This window comes from Acanthopagrus latus, chromosome 18 (assembly GCF_904848185.1).
Source record: "Acanthopagrus latus isolate v.2019 chromosome 18, fAcaLat1.1, whole genome shotgun sequence".
Lineage (NCBI taxonomy): Eukaryota > Metazoa > Chordata > Actinopteri > Spariformes > Sparidae > Acanthopagrus > Acanthopagrus latus.
The window spans coordinates 6,073,885-6,096,878 of NC_051056.1; the positions used below are offsets into that span (position 1 = coordinate 6,073,885).

At 44.0% G+C, this 22,994-nt stretch overlaps 2 protein-coding genes across 2 annotated transcripts in view; both read right to left on the reverse strand.

Annotated features, from left to right (window-relative positions):
- Nucleotides 1-1,165: 1,165 nt before the first annotated feature.
- Nucleotides 1,166-5,446, reverse strand: spry1 (sprouty homolog 1, antagonist of FGF signaling (Drosophila)). Its single transcript, XM_037077977.1, has 2 exons — nt 4,778-5,446; nt 1,166-3,259 (listed from the first exon to the last, which is right to left on the reverse strand). The coding sequence occupies exon 2, from the start codon at nt 3,202-3,204 to the stop codon at nt 2,116-2,118; it is 1,089 nt and encodes a 362-aa protein (XP_036933872.1). The 5' UTR covers nt 3,205-3,259; nt 4,778-5,446; the 3' UTR covers nt 1,166-2,115.
- Nucleotides 5,447-7,907: 2,461 nt separating this feature from the next.
- The window catches only part of spata5 (spermatogenesis associated 5), a 116,452-nt gene continuing 101,365 nt past the window's right edge, over nt 7,908-22,994 (reverse strand). The window contains exon 17 of the mRNA XM_037076770.1: nt 7,908-8,378. Within this exon, the coding sequence (XP_036932665.1) occupies nt 8,199-8,378 (180 nt within the window). The 3' untranslated portion in view covers nt 7,908-8,198. The remainder of the gene's footprint in view (nt 8,379-22,994) is intronic.

The following is a 22,994-nucleotide window of genomic DNA, read 5'->3' on the forward strand; positions in this document are numbered from 1 at the left end:
GGTCGGTCCGGGTGAAAACCTGGTCAGATAAAAGACATAGAGCAACGAGATACTTCCTTTAGCATTAGCTTCTTATCTGTTTAGCGTTGGAAACTCCTCACTGCCGCTGCAGCTTTCAAAACACTGAACGCAGAGATCCAAGGCGTGTTGCACAGAGCACCTGAGGGCATCACATGTGGCTGATTACTGCGCCGGTGTTTTCTCGCCAACACTGCAGTTTCCCAAACTTAAGCCACTGTATATTTTCTCCTTTGTCTCCCAGAGATTCCTGGTCACAGTTTGTGTTTCCCCAACTGTTGGCATTTCTGGCTGACCAACCAACTTTCAAAGTGATGATCTCATCCCCTGGGGGCCCGGAGGTGGAGAAGGGGGTTGGCTGGAGTGGGTGTCAGTGGGGCTGGGGGGGTGGCCTGGTCAGCGGACTTCCCAAGTGATAAATTCACTGACAAAAAGAGGCGGCCAAATGGGGGGCGGATGGAGGGGGGGAGGTTTAGTGCAGGAACCACGCCATAAAAGCCCAGCATTGATAGCCCCGGTTTATTATCTTTGAACAGGTGGTACTCGTAATGGTCACTCTCATTTCTCAAGGCATACACTGGAGACCATTTGGGAGTTTGGGAACATCCTGATCTAGTTGCGTTAAAGCCCGGGGAGTAAACTACAGCGCATAGTTCTGTGGTGACTTGTTTTCTTGGTTTTAGGAGGAGACTTACTTCCTGCGAGCATAACTCGTGGATAATGGAAACGTGGAGGCCGTGTTGATGCTAGCAGCTTTGGGGCTAATTGTGTCAATGACCTGTATTGTTTAGCTTTCAAAGTTAGCGAGGAGAATCACAGCAAAGAAGCCCTCCAAGAATGTAAACAGTCACATTTGGAGCTAAAAGCTGTTTCTACTCACTGTTGAAAATTTCCACCGGGAATTCCACAACCAGCGTGAACGCAGGCACACGCACACACACACACACACACACACACACACACACACACACACACACACACACACACACACACACACACACACACACACACACACAGACAACAGTGATTTGCTGTTCACCAGTGAACTTCTTGAAGATTGACCGGCGTATCCTGAAATAGCAGCCCCATCTTTCATTCCTCGAGCCAGCCTCTTTCTCAACAGTTCAATCAAGACACCAGACAGTGCTATTTTTTCATTAATTAATATATTTTCTGCATTAAAGTTAACATAGTTTTCTTTTGTGCCACCCTTTAATTTTTCAGTAAGTATTTGATATTTTGTTATATTCAGACATGAGTAAATTTAAGACCATCTCTTGCAATAAATATCATAAAATAATAGAGCTTCACATAATAAATATTTTTTACAACAAAAAAAAAAATGTTTTAAACAGACATTTTTTTCTTTTAAAAAATAGCCAGAATTCCTCTTATGGATTTTGAGCATACAATTTACACAAGATTAAAGAAACAAACAAACAAAAACAAAACAAAACAAAACAAAAAAAACATGGGAGAATGCCACAGAATGTGTATGAAGAGTTCAGATTGGTGGAAGGAGAGAAACATATCCAAGTGAAGAAAAAAAAAATACTATGAGATGGATGTGCTTTCGTTAATGCGACATGAGCATAGGAACCACGGTTTTAGTGTGGCAGCAACCAATAAATTCAAACATACCTGCTTGCTATGAATACCAGGTAACAGCTACATAATTGCCCTATAGTAGATCGTCCTTCACAGATTTGGTGAGAGGCAGCTCCTGCTGGGCGCATAGGCCCGGAGCAATCTGCCAACCTAAAACGGAAGAAAAACTTTTTCATATATATATAAAAAAAATAGTGTTAATGAGGAGCTGAGGATAGACATAGAAACAGTTAAGGCAAACACTGGTCTGTAAAAACATGGTCCTGATCCAGAGAAAATAAAAAAATAAAAATAAAAATAATCGAGTGGTTTTCGTTACTCCTTTGCTTAGCTCCTTAGGGTTCCGCAGCGAGGAGGGGAGGCGGGTGGGAGGTGCTTAGAATGTTTGATAAACATTAATTTGTGACTATCATCATCATTATCATTGTCATCATAAAATCCACATCAAGAGTCTCCCGCACACACGCAATCACAAACGCACAGGGGCGATCAGGAAGGTTTCTCCTGGGTCTGTGAGGCCCAGCTCTCCAGTTTGCAATAGACAGTGTTCGAGTTCTTGCAGCGACAGCCGGGCCTGTTCACCCGGTCGTAGCAGCCCTGGCACGCCTTCAGACACCCCTTGACAGGTGGGTAGCATAGCAGACAGGGGAAGAGTACCGACATTAATCCCATGCACAGGAAACGAGAGCAGCAGTGGGAGCGTGACAGCGAGCAGGGGTGGTCAGCACATGAGTCCCCCTCATCGTCATTGGAGCAGTGGTAGAAGATGCCTTTAACCAGGCACATGCACGTGCCGTGCTCCAGCGCACTCTCAGCTGAGCAGAGGCACTGGCCGTTGCATGCCAGACATGAGGGCAGGCTCCTGGGAGCCGTGCAGTCACTGCACTTGCACTTCCCACAGCGCTCACAGATGAACTGGTGCCCGGCTGCAGCCACCACCAAGTTGCCAGAGCTAGAAAAGTCTGATTTCCCTTTGCCCTGCGGCTTGAGTGGTGCCTCTAGTGGAGGCTGGTGGAAGTGAGGTCCCTGCTGGGGCTGTAAGGGGATCTTGGGCTTGGGCTGAGTCCGAACAGGCCGCTCCGCTCTGTGGTGGTGCTGTAAGCTCATGCCGGGCCTGGTGGGGGGCGAGCGTGCCAAGAGTCCCTGCTCAGAGGAGGCACTGCTGTTGCTCCCTGAACTGGCGGCACTTCCTGTGCTAGTGGAGCGGCTGAGCCCCGGCACCCGGGACCCACCATACTGCTGTCCCCCGGCCACTACCACCACACCGCCCCCGACGTGGTGGTGGTGACCTGACGGCCGGTGCTCATAATTGTTGTTCACATTGACGAGGATGACCTCGTGAGTCCTCTCCTGCTTGTCCTGGGGCCTGGGGGCCATGCGGGGCGCAGGGGGCCTCCGTACCACCGAGGGCCCCTCGGTATACTCGTTGTTGGAGCGGATGGCCTTGATTTGGTCCAGGGAGAGAATGGCGGCATGCTGGAGCTCCCGCTCGTAATCCGACCTCTGCCTGCTCTCTAGGGAAGGCTGCTGGATCACCACTAATGAACCGCCGGGGCCATGTTGACTTTGGAGCTCCATCTGGGGGGATCACCACTTCCGACATTCACCGTGGACTTGGCATGCATCGGAAAACCTGCCAGAGGGGGGAAGAGAGACCGGGGAGAGACAAAGGAGAAGAAGGGAGGGAGGGGACATGATCAGAGAGGGCCAAAACATGGCATAACTGGCAAACACACACTTTCCTGATGGAGGGTGGGTAAACAAGATTCTCAGGTCGTTTCAGATTCAAACACAGTCAGTTTCATATTATTATCATTACTCCCGAACAATAACATCCTAACTGTTGCACAGCAGCAGAAATAACACGTTTCAACAGTCATTATTATTGAAAGAGGAATGAGCAGCAGATGTATTTTAATATTTTGCTGGTGTGTTGGAACATATTCCAGCCTCAGTGTTTTCATCCTGTCAACAGGACAATATGTCACTTTTGATTCCGTTAAGTGAGGCAACCCGGGGGAAGAAGTTGACTATTAACAAGACTTTTTGTACCTTCCTCCCCAATACGCACAAATCTAAACTTCAGCAAGCCCTACAAATACTTCCCCTCCTCATTTACATTTGTATGACTAGTTAACATTTAAATGCACCGCGGCGACGAATTGAGGACGCGATCCAAGGGAACTAAATGAGCTGCCTCACTTAGTATTCTATTACTACACCAAAAAGGATTTCAGGGAAACGGGGACAAAAGTAGAGCAGCGGAGGAAAAAAAAACAAAAAACAGAAACCTAAAGGTCAGACCGAGTTCCGACAAAATACCGACTGTGTATGAAAAAAATTAATAATAAATGCGAAGAGAGCGCATGAAAGTTTGTCGGATTACAACTTCACCTCGCGGAAGCATTATTTGGAGGATTTATTGACGAATGGACATGAACATGTCAGGATCAGCAGCAGGAATTTCATCTTACACACACGAGGCCGAAAAAACCTCCTCGGTTCGCAAAAAAACAAACAAACAACAACAACAACAAAAACACGAAGCCCCGTGATACACACACATACACATACACAAACACACACACACAGCTCACACTGCAGTCACACACACTCCTGCCCTTCTTTTGCAAATAATTTAGTTTCAATAAATCTGCGCGTCAAAGGAGCGCACTGTAAAATAGATGGTCTGCGTGGAGAGAGCTCAGAGGAGGAGACGTCGTGCGCTGTGATAAAAGCAGGATCCTTTAAAAACGCACAGACGTCAAGAGACATTTAGAGGACTCATCCAAATAGACGGGGGAAAAAAAACTTATGAATGAAAACAACCGCCGTGGGGGGAAGGGTGTTTGTTACAGCAGAGCCGCGGCGGAAGGACAAGACACGTAGAAATCCATCAGCTGCATCAGCTAATGAATTTACCTCGCTGCGGGTGCGCTTTTTCTTCTCCTTTTTTTTTTTCTTTCTCCGTGCCAAACGCACAGAAAATGACGCGGAGAGTGCGGGGCTCCGTGCAGCAGTGTGGCACAACGTTTGCGGGCCCTCTCGCTCCAGCGGCGCGCACTGTCTTGAGCTACTATCGCTCAATAAATGGCGTAAAAGCAGAATAATAGGCGTTAAACAAGTGCACGGCGGCGGGGGGGATACGTACCTATATGCAACCATCCATAACGTCGAATCCATCAACCGGATAGCCGATCAAAACTCCATCCAGAGAGGAAGAGTGCAATGTCCAAGCGTAGACTATGAGGTCTGCTGCATAACATTTACAGCCTGTAAATCCAAGTGCGACTGTATCCCTGTGCGTTATTCCCTTCTCCTTCTCCTCGGTCGGTGTAGCAGGAGTTCAGCGCGGGTCACGCCTGCATTCGTCCCGGGATGAAATAAAGTAAAATCCACGGCGGAGGCTCGGATGGGAGAGGGGCTGCGCACTCGAGAGGCCGATCTTAAGGCAAGACAACCCAGTTACAGAAGTCCCGCAGGAGAAGTTGTAGAGATGGAAAAAGGAGCGTAAAAAAAAAAAGAAAGAAAAGAAACGTCTCGGGAGGGTAAAAAAAAAAATCAAACAAGAGCGAGCTTAAATCCAAGAGTTTCTCCGCTGCGCGTGTGTGCGGGGGAGCTCTCTGTCTGAGTCCCGGCTCTCACTTGTTGTTGCGGGTGAATGTGCGCTCGCGTTACGCAGCGTCGTTGGCTCGCAGGCAGCGGTACGCTCTCTCCAGCTCTGCGGGCCTGTTCAGCACTGAATGAATGGGAACCCAGGGCTCAGTGTTTGCTCGACAAGCCAACTCCCATTGGCCATTCACTCCACTGAAAAAGGATACATCGCATCCGCTCCTGATTCATTGGGCAGATGTGGAAGGCCGGGCGATAGAGATGTGTGCACTAGTTAAGGTGGAACGGGCTTTTTTTCTTCTTTTTTCTTTTTTTTTTTTTGGCGTTGGCTCGACGAGGGGGCGCAGGGAAGACATAACGACGAGTTTCCACTGTGTCGGGTGATGAATAATGGTGTGAATACGTTTAATATCACTAATAAACGCGCCGTTTATTTATATATTTGCTGATTCGTCACTTCTGGTACACACACACGTTAAAAAGACAAGTACATGCACATTTGAATATTTGAATATTTGAATATTTTTGTTGCTCTGTTTCTAACATATGAAGTGAAAGAAAACGTGATATAAACCATCAGAAGCCCTGAAACGCATATTATTTATAGTAAGACACAATAATTAAGATAAAACATGAAGGTAATAAAATAAAACGTGCTGTATTTTTGCTGACAAACTTAAATGCTTCATTACTGCAGCTCTGTGATGAGAAGTGACGGCTGTTAAATGTCCTACATGCGTTTAAATGAGAGTATTTAAACGTGTTGTGGAAACTGAACTGACTGACTTAAAGTGATGGAGTCTGAGATTGATCAACTGAACAGAAAATGATTTATAATCAGAGGTCTAGGGGCCTCCAAGGGTCCTTAACAGGGAGAACCATTTAAAGGAAATAAAACTAGCCTCTGTTGTGTTTGTCGTTTCTTAAAGACAACCACATATGAAATAGTTATGGCGAAGTTTAAAGGACAGTAAAATGAAACTGGACTCTATTAAAACGCACCGTGGCAGCTGCGCAGACAACTGTGTCATTTTATAGACATTTGGGGGAGTAAACATCAACAGGATGTCTTCTCTCCTCTCTGGAATGTTCCCATTACGCACGGACGCATGTCATCAGAGGAAATGTAACGCGTCGCGATGAGCCTGCAGCCTGCGTGACGCTCTCATGCGGACGTTTTCCCATCATTTCAAATTTCATGGGTTCTTTTTTTTTTTTTTTTTGACTGGATGGGGGGGTGGGGGGTGATACTGGTGGTGGTGGTTACTGGAGGGGGGTTTAATCCTGGACCACCTTAAGAAAAAAGCAACCCTGCAGCCGGGGGAAAGACTCCCCCCCCTCCCCCTCACCCCTGCCTCCCCCCTCCCCCTCCCCTCTGTTCCTGACTGTCTGGTTTGATTGGTGTCGCGGATGCGCTACATCCGGATCCATGAGAAAAGGAAGTTCAATACAAAGTCAATTTATCCCATTCAAATGGAAAAATCAATAGATGAATGACCTCCACAGCTATTCAGGGTCAGCAAACGCTCCAGAAGGAGTTAACGGACTGCTGCAGCGACTCTGCGGCGCAGGGAAGAAATTCAGCTTCTTGGTGATAAAGCAGATCCTGGTAGACCGACAGATGGCCGCCTGGATCCCTGCTCTTAGTGGTCGGAAGTGCGGATGGAAATCTCACGATTACAGCAATTAGCTGATTTTCCATGCATGGATGTGATGAATGTACCAGCCGTGGCTGTGTTCCTCCCCGTGGATGTGGAGCAACAGTTCCACAAACTAGTGGCTCAGGAGCCATCAGGGGTCCCCGAATACATTTATGATTATTATTATCACTTCATTTATTTAATTAACGACTAATTATACTTTCTAACACCAGAGATGTTCCTGCCAGGGAGCATGTGTAATATTCTGATTAGAGGGATCATGCCTTCCACCATCAGTGTTATCAGTCTTTACAACCTGGGATTTAATGCAATCTTGTCAAATGCAATCAGTGGAGGTGTGTTTCTGAAGGGCAAGAGTTCCTCCGGGTTCCTCCGCCTCTCACGCAGCCTCATTCGAGCACTTTACCAGCAAACTTTCCAGGTGCATTTGTAAATTAGATACATTCACAGATACCTGCTCCACATGATTTGATGTCATCACTTTAAATCAGATTTCATTGTGCTCAAAACAGAGGATCAAAAATGTGCCACCTCCGCAGAACATGTATTATCCTATATAACACCAAGCAGTGTCTTGCGCTTTATCCAAAACCCAAGCGTCGATCAAACCTTAGAACTGCCGCATTCAAATTCAAGTGCTTGTAGGAATTTCCAGCGTCCCCCAGGAGCCCTGAATATTCAAACTGACAAATAATGTAAAGTGGCACTGAGAAGATTAGAGCAGGCACAATGTCAGTAGCTGAAGGCTGAGCTGAAGCAGGCCAGTGTTAAACCCCAGTCCAAACCTGCGCCCAGAAAAGGCTCACTTTTAAACTAAGAAACAATCTCGGCATTATGTTAGCACAGAATGACATGGTTTTGACACAATCTGTGTATTTTCTAAGCAGGTTCCCTCTGCTGTGAACTCAAGTTGTAGTTAAATATCACCAGTGTTTATTAGCTTTTTCGTGACCTTTTTTTTTTTTTTTGCTTCTCTTTTGTTAACTTGCTGATAAAAAGGCAATCAGAGACAACAATACATACATTATTTATTACATTGTTAATCTTGTATATGATCAAACACGACAACATTTGATGAAAAATACACTTTCTTTATGTCATGACGTGTGTGCCAGTATCAAACCACAACCACATTTAAGATAGAAACTTGGAACAGCAGCAACAACAGAAAAGAAATCAACCTTTCAGTCAGCTGCTGGTATTTTGAATCAGCGTCTTCTCGTATGTTGTCCAGCTGAAAACCTTTTCTTTTGAAATAATACTAGAGCTGAGAGGGAAGACGTCCCTCAGCAAAGGTGGTCAGAAGCAGCACAGGCGGCTGTGCTGCTGCTGATAGCTGATATATGACTGGATGAGAGAGTCGGGGATCCGGGGCTTCACAGCATTCAGGGCACTTTCAAAGTGTCTGGCCTGGACGTGCTGAGCTTTGATGTCCTCTTGCAGGGCCAGGAGGGCGGCCTCTCTGCATACTGCCGTTATCTGGGACAGGAAACAGACACAGATATTCAGCTGTCAGGGCAGAGCTTAAGACCACCGCATCATGTGAGCGCAGGCTGATGGCCCTCAGCGACAGGACACTGAGAGGAGATGTGTTGCGGTGATGGAAAAGCACTTTATTTATCTCTTTCATGGCAGCGCATTGAAACGTCAAAAGCGTCGCAGCACACAGGGGGGACAAACGCAAGCAGGACGCGCTCAAATCAAACTGCAAATAATCCCTACACACTGTGCCGAACAGAACCGGGTGACAGAAATCCCTCGTGACTGTCTGTGCACTGCAAGTAAAGATGCAAAGAAAAGTGATTTAATGACAATTTTACGCGTTCATTCCTTTGACTCTGTGTAAATCCATGTACAGTTATTTTAATGCTGTTTCAGCTCTGTGTAATTATTCAGCTCTGCAACCACTCCTGTATAGTGTGACATTTGTTCATGTCCCATAAATTTGTTTGGATTGGCTGATATTATCATCTGATACTGGCTCATCACAGATATGCTGGTTTTGGTATATATATCATCGGTTATATTGCAATATGGAAACCTTTGTTTTCAGAGATTATAATACAGAAAAAAGATGCTTAGGGCAATTACAATTCCCAGTGAAGTTTAGTGTGTCAGTGCGCTGGTCTCATTTTGGATAATAAGGTTTGATAAACAGCACAACCTCAGCAGCTGTTGTCGACACATGTCACATGATTTTCCCATTTTTTTGTTTTTCAGAGTCAGGGAATCACACTGGACACCACTCATGTGCATTAAGTAGCCTCAACCTCAACATTATATGTATTACATAATGTATGAACATTACTTTAAAATCCCTTAATGAACTAGTTTGTTACTTGGAAGGAGCTGACACAGAATTGCAAGAAAATGTTCTATGATCTAGTTTGGAAAAGACAGAGGACATTTAGTTTAGGACCCTGGACACTAAAGTATCCCTCGTTATCTCATTCACTGGTGTATGTAGCCAAAGAACTACATCTTGTTGGGACATGAGTTAATTCAAGCTAACAAGGATGTCTAATGACAAAAAAAATAACAGCCATGAAAAAGAATTGGACATCAATGTGCAACATCTGGGTAGAAAAGCTGGTTTCTGCTTGATTTAATTGAACCAATATTATTATTTTCAGTGTTCTTAAAAACTAGCCTACAGTCAAATTTAAGTAAAAGTAAAGGTGCTTCTGTGAATACAAATGTCATCCATACCAATAGTACTTATGTAAATGTATTAAAGTCAGAATGCACTGCTATCATGCAATCTGCAAAGCAACTAGTCACTAAAGTTATCAAACAGATGTAGTGAGGATAAACTACAATATGTGCCTCCAAAATGTAGTGGTGTGGAAGTATAGAGTAGCAGAAGATGGAAGTACATAAGTAAAACTTGTACTTAATTACTTAATGCACAACCATTTCTAGAGTGTAAACACAGTACTCTTCCTGCAGCCTCCTTCCTACAGTACTGATGCAGTTATGTAACGACATGGAGGAGTGCTGCAGCAGTTTTACAGGTGACCTTTGGGAGAGATTCTGCACGCGGCCGAGGAGTGACTCACTTCCGAATTGGTGGCGATGGCTGATGAAGGCCAGGCACCTTTCCCTGCAGTGCCACCCTCCTCCCTCTCTAGAAACGCGGCTTTGTTCTGAGCCGGGGCAGCTTACACAACTCCCTCCGACAACAGGCTCGCAGGAAACTATTCGCCTGTACAACCACTGATAACGTCAGGTGGGAGGTTAGTGGGACAGGCAGTCATGTGGCGCAGCAGCGAACAGTGAAAGTATGCATGTAGAGCAGTGTGGGTGCGCTGAAATTGTTCAGTGGACCGTAGCACCGCTGGTCGCTGCCCCTCCCTCTGCAACCGCACTGACACACTGCGTGACATGCGAGATGATACTGAGGACTCACATGTGCAGCAGAGTGGAAGAGTTTACAGCTATTATGCCTGTTTCACTGTCCATTTACACTGGATGTGAGGGCCTGCTGTTTTGCACCATACCAATGAATAAATACCATTAAATCAAATCATGTCTGCATGCCAGTTAAAGGGTCACAGACGGAAAAACTGTGCATTTACAATGATGGGCAAGCCTGTGCCTGAGGCGAATCATGGCTACTTATTTTCAAGTTTTAGTTTCTAAAAGGTCTGATTACAAAATGACAGTTTGTTGACTAAACAAGACATAAGGATTGACCTAACTATAGTTGTATTCTTTAAGGAGATAGCACGTAGGCTACAAGTCATCTGACTAATGGCTACAAGTTAGCAAGTGTATAGATCATCCTGTTCACCACCCAACTCCACTATTTTCTGCTGTTCTACTTGTTTGCTGACTAGCATACACATTTAACTAACGGTTTGTGGTGATGTTAAATAAAGCGGGCTGGAAGAGACTACAAGACTATAGGCCTGATATTAGTTGGTAGCTAATGTAGCTAGCAAGCAAGCATTGCCAGGCACATTTGCCTTTGCAGTCCAGTCAACAGAATAAAATGTTGGCAGTGAACAACTCTAAAAACCGTGGATATGTTAAATTTGTACATCATACAAACATGTCTACAGTATGTGTCACCTCAACAATTTGCAGCCAAATATTGGTATTTTTAATGAAATGTTGGGATATGTTCCTGCAGTACTGTGGAAACAGGACCGCGTAAAAAGCAAACCATGATGCTTCCTAACCCTAACCAGGTGATTTTTGTGCCTATAAGTATAGTGATCAACAGCATAAAATCACAAATTGAAACTAAAGAAACACAAAGTTGCATGTACATTGGCAACGTGTATTCTGGTGATTAGGTTGGCCTGTGTCTGATAACACCGCACAATAAACTAGAAGAAAAGAAAAAATTAAAGGAAAAGAAATATGACAAAATTGCATTTTATTGCTAATATTAAGCAATTCTTTTTTGATTTTTGTCATGGGCAAGTGGTGAGTAGGTTATGGCTAGGCTAGTGTGCAAAGCATTAAGAAGAAGAAAATGTAGTGTCCTCACTGAATAAGCTGCAGGCAAGTAAGGAGGATGGGATAACAGATTTTACTGTGAAAAGGGATTTTTTTTTTTTTTTGCAGTTTGCTTGGTTTTCTGTGCAGCTAGTTAGGCTATTAAGGCTCAGTCAGCCCACTCTTTCAACTGAGGGCATTCATTAAAACAGTTTTTCATGAATATTTTATGCATCAAACTATCTGGAGCTTGAAGGGAAAAGTCCTTTTCCCAGACTATGCATATCAAGTTTAGCGTTTTGCATTTGAAAAACACTGCACTGACTGAATCTGTTAAAATATAATTGGTGAAACGAATATCCTTCTAGGACTAATACTCGTTAACAGAATTAGAATGCACTAGATTTAAGTCCGGATTTTAAATCACCACATCTCGAATAAAAATATGAACAGAAAGTGACATCATCTGAAACAAAAACAACACGTAGATTGAGTGGAAACAAGAACAGATAGCAGCAGAGGTTGTCAACTGATAAAGCACATGACAGTAATGGCTTGTTTTTTTTTTGTTTTTTTTTTTCAAGGCTGGAGGCTAAAAAGACGGGAGATAGCTGCTTGAATGTGCTCTGCTAGCATGCACCGCTCAGGACAGGTGCTCTGCAGATGTCAGGATGTTGAGGCTTATTTCCCCCTTTCCCCTCTTTTTCTGTTTCAAGCCAATGAGCAACGTGATTTAGGCGGGTAAACACACGGGACCGGGTTAATTCTGTATGAGGGTTTCCCATCATTCAAGTCATTTAGGCCTGTCAGTAATAATGATGCAAAACAATGAGGCCATGTACCCCCGGTTCCCTGTTTACAAACGCAGCGAGGGCGAGCGAGCAGAGGGGAAAAAAAAAAAAGAAAAGAGCGAGTGCGTGGGAGAGCGAGAGGGATGCCACATGTTGAACAATGTGATTTAATGTTGTTTCCAAGCAACATCCATAAACAGGAACAGACAAACTTCACAGCACAATCACACGGTAATTTCTTATTTACGTTGAAACTCGACTCACAGGACAAGTGAGCCTCCCCCCGTGCCTCCGTCTCCTGATTCAACAGTTAATAATTATTTGGTTCTTTACTTCCAAGACACCCCTTCGGGTTTATTAAAAACAGGGAGGAAGTACACACACATACCCACACACACACACACACACACACACACACACACACACACACACACACACACACACACACAGGCCCCCACATTCATGCTGGCTGGGTTTATGAGCTGGTCTGTGAAGGCGATCAACAAGTCAATGTTTCCTGCTGTGTGTTTGCCCGTACAGGCCTTGAAAAAAGAAAACTAAAGCCACAAAGGCAAACAGGGTGAGCGAAAGAGCCAGTTTGTTTGTAAACGTGAAAGCATTCCTACAGCGGAGCGAAAAAAATCCAGCGCTGACCCCCCCCCACTCGAGTCCAGCACCACCTTGATACTCCTCACCCCCCCAAAAATAAAGAAAACCCACCACCCCCTAAAGATGGGCCCCCCGTGCTTCTGAGGGAAAAAGAGGAGGAAGGAGAAAACTGCAGAAGCACAGAAATAAGTTGTGTGTGTGTGTGTGTGTGTGTGTGTGTGTGTGTGTTTGGGGGTGGGGAGGGGGGGCAAGAGTGCTGACTTGTGGCAGGCCAAATAAATTACAGATCGCTCTCTCTCTTCTTAAAATTTTTATTGCGACGCAGACTTTATTTTTCATTCCCTTCATAAATTATGTCAGCAATCACTTAAATATATGGAGGGGGCTAAGCTGATGCATTGCAGTGGCTGCTCTCTGGTGATGTGGGCGAGCTCAGAGTTCCTGGACGTGGCACGCAGCCAGTCGCACAGGCAAAGCAAACGAAGAGAAGAGGAAGGGGGAAAAAAAAAAAAAAGTCATCATCAAGAGCCTCTCAGTTCGGAGACGGGCTAAAAAGTTGCTGACTCAAGATGACCCTCAAAAAGTGGGCCTGAGAGTGAGTCAAAGAGAGAGAGAGAGAGAGGTTTGGATGAAGAAGCAAAAACTGTTTAGAGTTACAATTTGTACAATGAGCTCTTCCATCGCAACTGGTTCAGGTTAAACAGTGACGCCTGTGACTGACTCGTGGAAATATTCGCTGAATCATTCGCTTCATATTATTATTCAGCAGACTTTAAATTGAGCTGGGGATGCAGGGAGACGGTCTGAGTGGATGGTAGGCATACAAAGGTCAGGACCGTCACGCCAGAATCCAGGGTGCTCAGGTTTTTGGCAACAAAAACACTTTGGTTAAAGATATTTTTAATTCAACAAACATATAATTTAATACATAGGATTCACTTTGGTTATGGAAAGGTCATGTCATGTCATCGTCTGTCTCCGCTTTATCCATTTTTCAAGGGGTCGCGAGGTTTGTTGCTGGAGCCAATCCCAGCTGTCTCTGGGCGAAGGCAGGCTACACCCTGAACAAGTCTCCTGCTCATCGCGGGAGCTATTTTGGGGATCAGTATCTTGCTCAAGGACACTTTGACACGCAGCTCAGTTCAGCCTGGGGTAGCTGGGATTTGAACCAGCAACCTTCTGACCACTAGCCGACCTGCTCGACCCGCTGAGCTACAGCCGGTTATGGAAAGGTATGCGATGGAAAAACGTTTCTGAAAGAGTTGTGCACATGGAGGCAAATTTTCCGTTTCACTGTCAAAAATGTTGTCACGTCTTTCTGGAAATGCTGTGATGACTCGGATGTTCTGCTCCGGCCTCTGACATTGGAAACACTTGTTCCTTTACATTCAAACTGTCAACCATAATCAGGTTATTGTTTTTTTTTTGCCTAAACCTGACCAAACTTTGACTATAGTGTCAGGTCAGACACAACAGATTAACAGTGATTATACATCTTGAATGATAATAACAATGTCTTCTGTTGTTTAGTTTGCATTTTTGAAGGTCCTCAAGTCCCCTTACAAATAATTAAATATGTCCAGTAGGTTTCCAATGAGTCTGTTTCCAATCTGAGGAAAAATGTGACTGATCCATGAATCAGTCCTCTGCTGGTGGCTGGTGATTGGTGACTGTTGTGGGAGGAACCTCACAGTTATCAGCTTGATTCCCTTCAAGGCTTGGTTTTTATATGGCCCAGTTTTTCCAAGACTGCTTGAAAGCTTTATAATCTGCGCAACACACAAGAGTACATAGTAGACAAGACGTAGCAGCAGTACAAAAACAATATGGAGAACATCAATCTAATATAAATAAGGGACATAAAACTATAATATTTATTTCTTCGTCTCTTGTCCTAACCAGAAGAATAAAACTCCCTCCTCCACCACATCCACCACCAGCAGAAATGTCCGGAATCCTCGTGTCAGTCATTCCACCTTCATAAAATGTCAGCAGAGCCTCTTAAACCGCAGAGCTTTTTTAAAACGGGTCGCTGGAAAAGTGATAGATACCCAACTGGAGCGCCCGTCACATCCTTGTTTCCACATATTCCTCTAATGACAAGTTTCCCCTGGTGGTTCTTCTGAAACCAAGCCTTGCATTAAAATACAGACAGACAGACACACACACACACACAAACACACACACACACACACACACACACACACACACACTTATTATCAAAGACTTAAATCTATACTAGGACATCTTTAAGTCTCGACGAACATTTGTAGCCATTACTCTTCAGAATCGCTGTCAGCGACACCGGTGAGATGGTGAGATTGTTAAGTGTCAACTTCCAGTTTATCCTTCAGAGGGTAGACGAGTACTGAATGAAACAGTTAAGTGTGCAAAAAGAAGAAGAAGAAGAAGAAGAAGGCAGTCTCGAGCAAATGGAGGGTCGGTTGAACTCCTGAAAAATACACTTAAACAGACGAGAGGTTCAACATAATAATCTAATCGATAGTCTTATCTCTAAGTACGTTCTAGACTTGACACTGGTCAGTGGTTTTCCTTCTGGTTATGTTGGGGTGTTACAGTTAGGGATCCGTAAGTGTCCGAGCTTGTGGTGAAATTCCTGTGGAGCTTTATGATCCATGCGTAGCGGCAAAACACTCTCAAGCTGAGCATTTGGCCTCGCTTGTCATCGTGCCGTTTAGTCCACATAATAATACCTGTCGCCTGGCTTCGATCTACCTCAACGCCGACGTGACGTCGTCTTCTGTTCGTTTAATTTTCTCTTTTGATCTCCCATCCGAATGCTCATTTGAACTGCATTACGTAAAGAGAAATCACAAGGCAGGTTACGTTAATTTAAGCTGATTCGAGATTTGGATTTCTTGCGTGCCTCAGCAAGGTGCAAGACTGCACTCATGTATAATATTGGTTTCATTTGAGTTTATTTTTAATGTACTTATTCTTTATTAGGCATTGTTTTTTGCATTTACTCCTTAAACACTTTATATTTTGTTTATTTCACTAATATTCAGTACTATTGTTTCTACTGCTCTAAACTGGGCCCAGTGTACAATATTTTATGTCAGTGCCCGATGGCAGCATGTTAGTACTGAGACAGATAGAAATTGGTCAGAGAAACCATTGTAACATGGCTCTGAGGGCACGTGCAGGGCATATTTTGCTCAGGGCTGCAGGCCCTCGCTCGCCTCCCATGCTCCCAGCCGTTAGGGTGCCACAATACGAAACCCTGGATACAACAGTGGCCTTTATGCTCTACTGGTGCGCCGCATTTCCCTCTGTAGCCACAACTGCACCTTATCACACTGCCCGAATGTACACAGGCGATAGCACTTCGGATGCAAGCACCGTATGCAGAGTGATATACTACAGCACGTCCAGCACTTCTATGTGAGGTCCTGTTGTCCTTGTAAGATAAGGCAACACACAACTTTTAACAACCCTGGAGAGGAAATTAGGTCACTGTAGCAGCAAACGGTAACAAGATACAGCGAAGAATAACAGAATATAAATAGGAACACAGCAAGGCGTGGGTAACATAAACACACCCAGCACTTTTTAGGGCTAGAAACAAATGAGTGGAGTAAAAACTCAGGAGTATCAACGTTTAGATGGGAGTGCAAACAGGTGATTGTGACAACTTTTAGCATTTACTTACACTGAAAAATTACTCATGATCAGCATGAAAAATTAGCTGGAGTTTGTAATCAGGGGCTTCAGAAGGACGCGTCTTAAGGTGCATTAAAAATGGAAGTATCCTGTACCGTGTGTCAGAATTATTTAATAGAAATGAAAAACACACAAAAATCCAACTGTAGGCCACAAACACACTGTGCACTCTACGTGCATCCTACACGTTAACACCAAAAGCACTGTGTAAATCTGTGTTCCTTTTCTCGCAGAATTCCCCCCGGAGGAGGTGAGAAGTGGCGCATGCCATGAGACAACCTGTTCAGCGCGACGGAAATAAACCCTTCTGGAGAGGTGGAGGGGGTGAAAGAAAAAAAAAAAAAAAAGCTTGCGACTGCTGGCAGCGCATACCAACGTTCTCAGGTCAGATCTGTCTGGTGTACTTTTTCGCTTCCTACTTCAACAAAGGTGCTCAGTGAGTGTATCAGACGGCCTTAATGAAGGGCTTGTTAGCCGGGCTACCGGCAGCAGATCCACTAGACCCGGAGTGTGTGTTTACTATCAATCCGCCCTTGTGTCTACAGCAGGCTACATCCAGTGCCCCCCCTCCTCCCTGCTGCCTCAACCCCCTCCCCTCACACACAAACGGCCACATTTACAGGAGCGAGCCCCAAACCCCCCCCACCCCCCCACACCCCTCCCACAAAACCTCTCCTCCATCACTCCACAAGTCCTGCACACATACGCTACAGTGCACACACACTCTCAGCACACTGCACTTGCTTACATACAGTTCATAATACTCTGAACATGCATTTGCGCACATGTTTACACGCTCATACCAAACAGCCTGCACTTGCAGGACCACACAGATAAGGTTTATATGTACTTACACACACTGTGCACCTACACACATGCTACACAGGAATGTGTAAGCACACATTCATACATAGGTAGAAATGCATGTACTTATACACACACATTAGTAACCCCAATTGGTACACGCCTTCATGCAAACATGTGCATTCTTGAGCAGCAAACACATGAATGTTTGCTTGATGAACAGTTAAACACTCAGCCAGAAGCTGAAAACACTTAGTCTCTTATTACCTTTGCCAAGGAAGTCAGGTTTTCACGTGTTCATTTGTTTGTTGGTTTGTCAGCAGGATTACACAAATGCTACAACAAATGTCTTCAAAACTTGAACAGAGGATGGCTGCTGGAGAAAAAATAGATCCCATTAACTTTTAGGGTGGATCGAGATAAAGGGACAGATCCAATAATGTATCTTTTTTTAAATAAAAAGTAAAAAGAAAGCATCTCTTATTGCTGCTATTTACTAATAAGACAGGCGCGGGAACAGAATCTTGTCACCATGCAGGCAAGACTTCAAAACTGAGAGCAAACAGCACAAAATAGTGATTAATTCACAATTTCCCAGGGTGATGTCTTCAAGACAAAGGTGACTTTCTGAAATGGCTTTTCTTGTCGGACCAACGATCCACACTGTATTTTTCACAGTTGGAACTAGTTTATATGTTGCATTTTAGATTTTACTTGACCAAATAATGGTATATCTGGTATCTGCATACATATGTTGTCTGCTATGCACCAATATTAAGACTTTTTTTGTAGAGATTATAATGCAGAAAAAGATGCTTGGGGTCATTTCTAGTTATAACTAGTGAAATCTTCAATTACAGTGCACTGGTGTCATCTGGGACAATATGCTCAATGATGAACTGTAAAATATTCTGCTATTGTCACATGTTTGATAACAGCTTTTATGGGATCACTGCAATAATTCTGTCTACACCGGCTGATATATCTATATCTGAATATTTTACCCACACTTGGTTGGGCATCAACCACAAAAAAAACAAAACAAGTATTAGTCAGTCGCTTTCACCTTTTTGCTTAAAAACTGACTGATAAACTGTTATCAAATGATGTATTTCCAGCAGAAAAAAATCATATTGATCATGTAATCGTTTAAGCTCTGCTGTGCAGGAAAAAGTAAAAATGATGATCTTGACGTCATGGAAAATGATGACATCCATTGTGGTAATCAAATGCTAAACCCTGCGGTAAAGGTCAAGTTACAAAAACAACAGTGTAGACTCCAGAACATCAGACCAGAAATCACACAATCCAACGTGCATAACTTGCTGGGGAGCTGACATCTACAGCCACAGATGATATTGGCTCTAAGAGGTGCTCTTATGCAAATAACTAAATATTAACTCCTACCACTAAAATTGCTTCAACCACACCACAGTATCACCACCGTCACCCTAGCCACCTTCACAGGCAAAAAAAAAAACAACAAAAAAATCAAAAGAAGCCACGCTGCATCCAATTTTCAGAGAGGAAATTCAATAATACATAAATCAAACACCGCCGGGGGCGCGGGGCCCAAACTCTCAACCAGAAATACAATGTTTCATCCTCCAAAAGGCAAAGAGGAAGTGTCTGCAGTGACATGAGAAACAAGGCCTGACCACAGCTCCATGTGAAACCTATTTGTGATTGCAAGGCGAGAGAGAGAGAGTGAGAGAGAGAGAGAGAGAGAGAGACAGAGAGGGAGGTGAGGTTAAGCATGGAGGGGATAGAGTCACGTGGGGAGAGAGGGGGAGAACGGAAACATGGCACATGATCATAAATAGCAGAGTGGAGTGTGTGTGTGTGTGTGTGTGTGTGTGTGTGTGTGTGAGCCGTGGATGAACGTGCACGTGCTTGTGCTCTGAGCGGAGGAATTCAGATTCCATAGACACCTCTGATGATGAAAGTGTGTTGGTGTGGGCCGTTTCTTTGCCCTGTTACAGCTGAGACGACAGAGACGGAGGGGAGAAGTCGCACACGAGGACGGCAGCAGACGGGAACATTTGCATGCGAGAGCAGAAACGTGTCGGCCCAAGAAAATCCCCGGCAACTTCAATATTACTGTACTGTGCTGTAATATTCAGTTCACATGTCAGTTTGTATATGGTCTCGTAACTAAATCACATTCGTCTGAATTGTTGAGCATATAGCGAGATCTTTTTTTAATTATTTAACCAAGATTTAAATAAGTTACTGAACAAAATGTATGAAATGTTTTCAGAGATAGGAGGTCATGATGTAAAAATACTTTGTGACTGTTCTTAAGCAGATTTTTGTGGCATCTGTTCTTTACTTTTTTCATTTCTGACAACTTTTTACTTCAACTCCCTACATTTTAACACAAATACACTAGCTTTCTCCTCCTCACATTCTCAAAACAGGCTTCAGTTTTAATGCATCTGACGGGAATTATTGATTATCTTCATTTTGCATCATTTGCTCGCTGCTTTCCCAACATCACAAGACTGATCGCTGCATATCGTGCGAAGAAGTAGCGAGACAAAATGACGTTAAAGACGTGATGAGACAGAAGCTGACACAGGGGAGACTGGGATGGCCAGAATATGCGTGTAGTGACAGAGGCAGCGGCGTGGATGAGCTGAGCTTCAGTAAGCTTTGCACAGAAATGGCTGGTAGTGTGTCAGAGAGAGATACTTCTAACTTTCATACTTTTTACATTTCAGAGCCTGTGCTTTCTTACTTTTATTTAAAGAATCTGGTAAAAGCTGAGTCAGTTCATCTACTTTTACCAGATTCTTTGTTACGCAGGTACCTTCACTTCTACTACAGTGTGTGCGTATTTTCCACTTCTTGGTTTTTGGCTCCACTCATAGCGGCTAAAGCGAAAAAATAAGTCATCTGCTATAAATATGTATTAGGATATCTGCCTTCAGGAAATGTTTTCTCAATGACTAGACATCTAACCTGTGACCTGTGTCTGTGTGAGAAGGTTTGATGTTTTCTGGCCGCACAGAAAATATTAGTCATGAAACTGGAGGATGCTACCCGGCTGCATGACTCACTGATAATAAAGTTAGTTTCAGATGGAAACAAAAAGCTACCAAGTAACTTCCACGATAGGCGGATGAATAGAACATTATCGTCTCAGGCCCCTATGCACCTTGTGTTTTAGAAAGACCTGTGTAGGATAGCACCTGTATCGGGGCTACACAGTGTTAAGTGTGTGTGTGTGTGTGTGTGTGTGTGTGTGTGTGTGTGTGTGTGTGTGTGTGTGTTGGGGGGTATAAATGGGCCTTGCCTTTAAGGGCATATTTGTCCTCGCCCCTTAATCAGACGAATGAAAGCTCCACAGTCTCCCTGGACTTGGGAAGGCAGGGATGGCATATTTACCAAACACACCCACATTGAAGTGACCTGGAGAGTCAGGTCTGTGTGCGTGCATGCGAGTGTGTGTGTGTGTGTGTGTGTGTGTGTGTGTGTGTGTCTGTGTGTGTGTGTGCGTGCATATGTGATGTGTGTCCATGTGGTAATGTCAAGGTAGGTAAAACCCACCTGTGTGATGTGTGTACCTTTTCTTTTTCCTGTAAGCGCCATCTTTCACAATACAGAGTACCTGTAAACATGCAGCGAATGTTCACATGCACAAGCTACAAAGAACAAGCAAAGACAGAACACAGGTGAAATTTTCGCTCTAGAATTTTGGGGTCAACATGTATTGCAGAAACTAAATGCCAAATGTACACAAAAAAGCATTACAACAATTTAGCCTTTTGTTTATTTGATGGATTCTTCGTCTTTGTCAAAGCCTAGTGCATACAGAACCCACAATCCAACTAGGCTGCTGACAGTTTGGTTAGCAATAACTATTACTGTTAGGCTTCAGTTTTGTTACCCTTGAGCTGCTAGCCTCAAGCAAGCCCCCAGGAAGTGCAGCAGAATTTGAAGCCAAGTTTCATCGTGGCCAAACTGTAACAACTCCACACAGTGCACTGGGTGCACAGCAAGACCATTTTTGCTGAAGCTTATTTCGAGAAAGAAGCGGCAGCAAAATGGTTGTCAAAACCCCCCATGAAATGACTCGTTTTACCATCAGAATTTGAGCCATTTGGTCAGATAACATTTGGAAAATCTCACAATGACATGATTTTGTTCCCACTGAGGTTTGCAGAGGACTAAACTGGAACACGCTTTATGTTGTCTTCGTCCCCCAGCCAATGATGACTCAAGTGAAACCGCTTGAGTCAACTTCGTCAAACTTCCCATAGCTTCCTCTGGAGGCACAAAAGGCGAGATATACCACTTTTCCCCTCACATTTGTAGTGGTATGACCCAACACTTCCAAAACAGAATTTGGCCTGTGAAATCAGTGGATTTCCCCTGTCAAGCGAAACTACATACTGTTTGCGTAACAGCGACCACTGTGGCCACAAGTGGTAATTACAAAGTTAATGTTAGAGTGAATATGTGAGTCAGCTGCATTGAAGACGTCATCGAGTTGCTCTGTTCTATACTAAAGTACAGAAGAGAGACAAAGCAGTTTTTATGTGTTTGCTCACATTAGCTAGCATTAGCCTTCATAAGCTACTTGTCATACCAAGTAAGTGTTTAGCAAAAAAAAAAAAAACCTCAGCGTACTGAATGAGAAAATATGCTCTGTGTTTTATTTGCTTTGAATATAAATTCTTAAACTTAGAAATACTGTATTGCCAGTTCCTTCAAAAGTTACATAATCTCACCTGCAAATGCAAATCATTATTTATTCTATTACCTCTTGGATCAGACATGTTTAGTTATTTAAGAGAGCTAAATTGTTTATTAGAGTTGTGTATCACAATTTACTTAAAATCCTTTTATATAATTGAGTTGATGGTGTGTCCTGGATACTGTGTATTTCCCTCTTGGATGTCATTCTCAAGTTTTATTAGCTCCTTTCAGGTTGTTCCACCTTCCTCTCCCTCTCCGTCCATATTCTGGCATCCACCTCCTACCTTTTCCTCCCACTTCCTCTGCTTTCCTCCATTTCTACTCTTCCTTTCTTTCTCCATTTGTTTCTTTTTTGGCTTTTGCTACCCACGTTCTGTCGTCTTGCCCGGCCAATGGAAACAGTACGACTTGTCCGCTCAGAGGCTCATATTTCCCAGGAAGAATTCAATTTGTGCTCGCCACGTACATGCACATAAACCACAGCGAAGGCTTTATATATAAAAATGTAACATTAGGGCCGATTGGAGCCATTTGCCTCTCAGCGATCGTTGGCCTTTTGCGAGCCGCAAAGCAGCCCGCTTGCTATGGCTGAAGCGTTGAGGGAAGTGTTTTCTTTTTTAACCTTTATTTAACCCGCAGTGTCGACTAAGAACAACATATTCACAATGATAAGAGGCGAGAGTTCTTGTTCGAAAGGAAGTGAGGCGAAGTGTTTCACAGTCACACAGAGTTACAGAGGTGTGAAAGGCTTTTTCCTTGCAGCTTTTGTTGAACTATTGACTGTGTTTTCCATGTCGACTATGTTTTCCTGAGTGGCAACGTGACCGCTTCTGTGGACTCGCTCTCTCACACACACACACACACACACACACACACACACACACACACACACACACACACACACACACACACATACAAGAGGTTAAACCATATTTTGGAAAATCTCAGCCAACTCCAGATCTTGTCAGACACGCATTCCACCAAAGCTGACATGTTTATTTGATGATGATTACAGATCTTTCTGTTTCGCGGAGAGTTCCTGGATTGACGCGCACAT

Coding starts and splice junctions, on each gene's coding strand:
- spry1 (XM_037077977.1), bottom strand. CDS start 3,204: ATGGAGCTCCAAAGTCAACATGGCCCCGGCGGTTCATTAGTGGTGATC.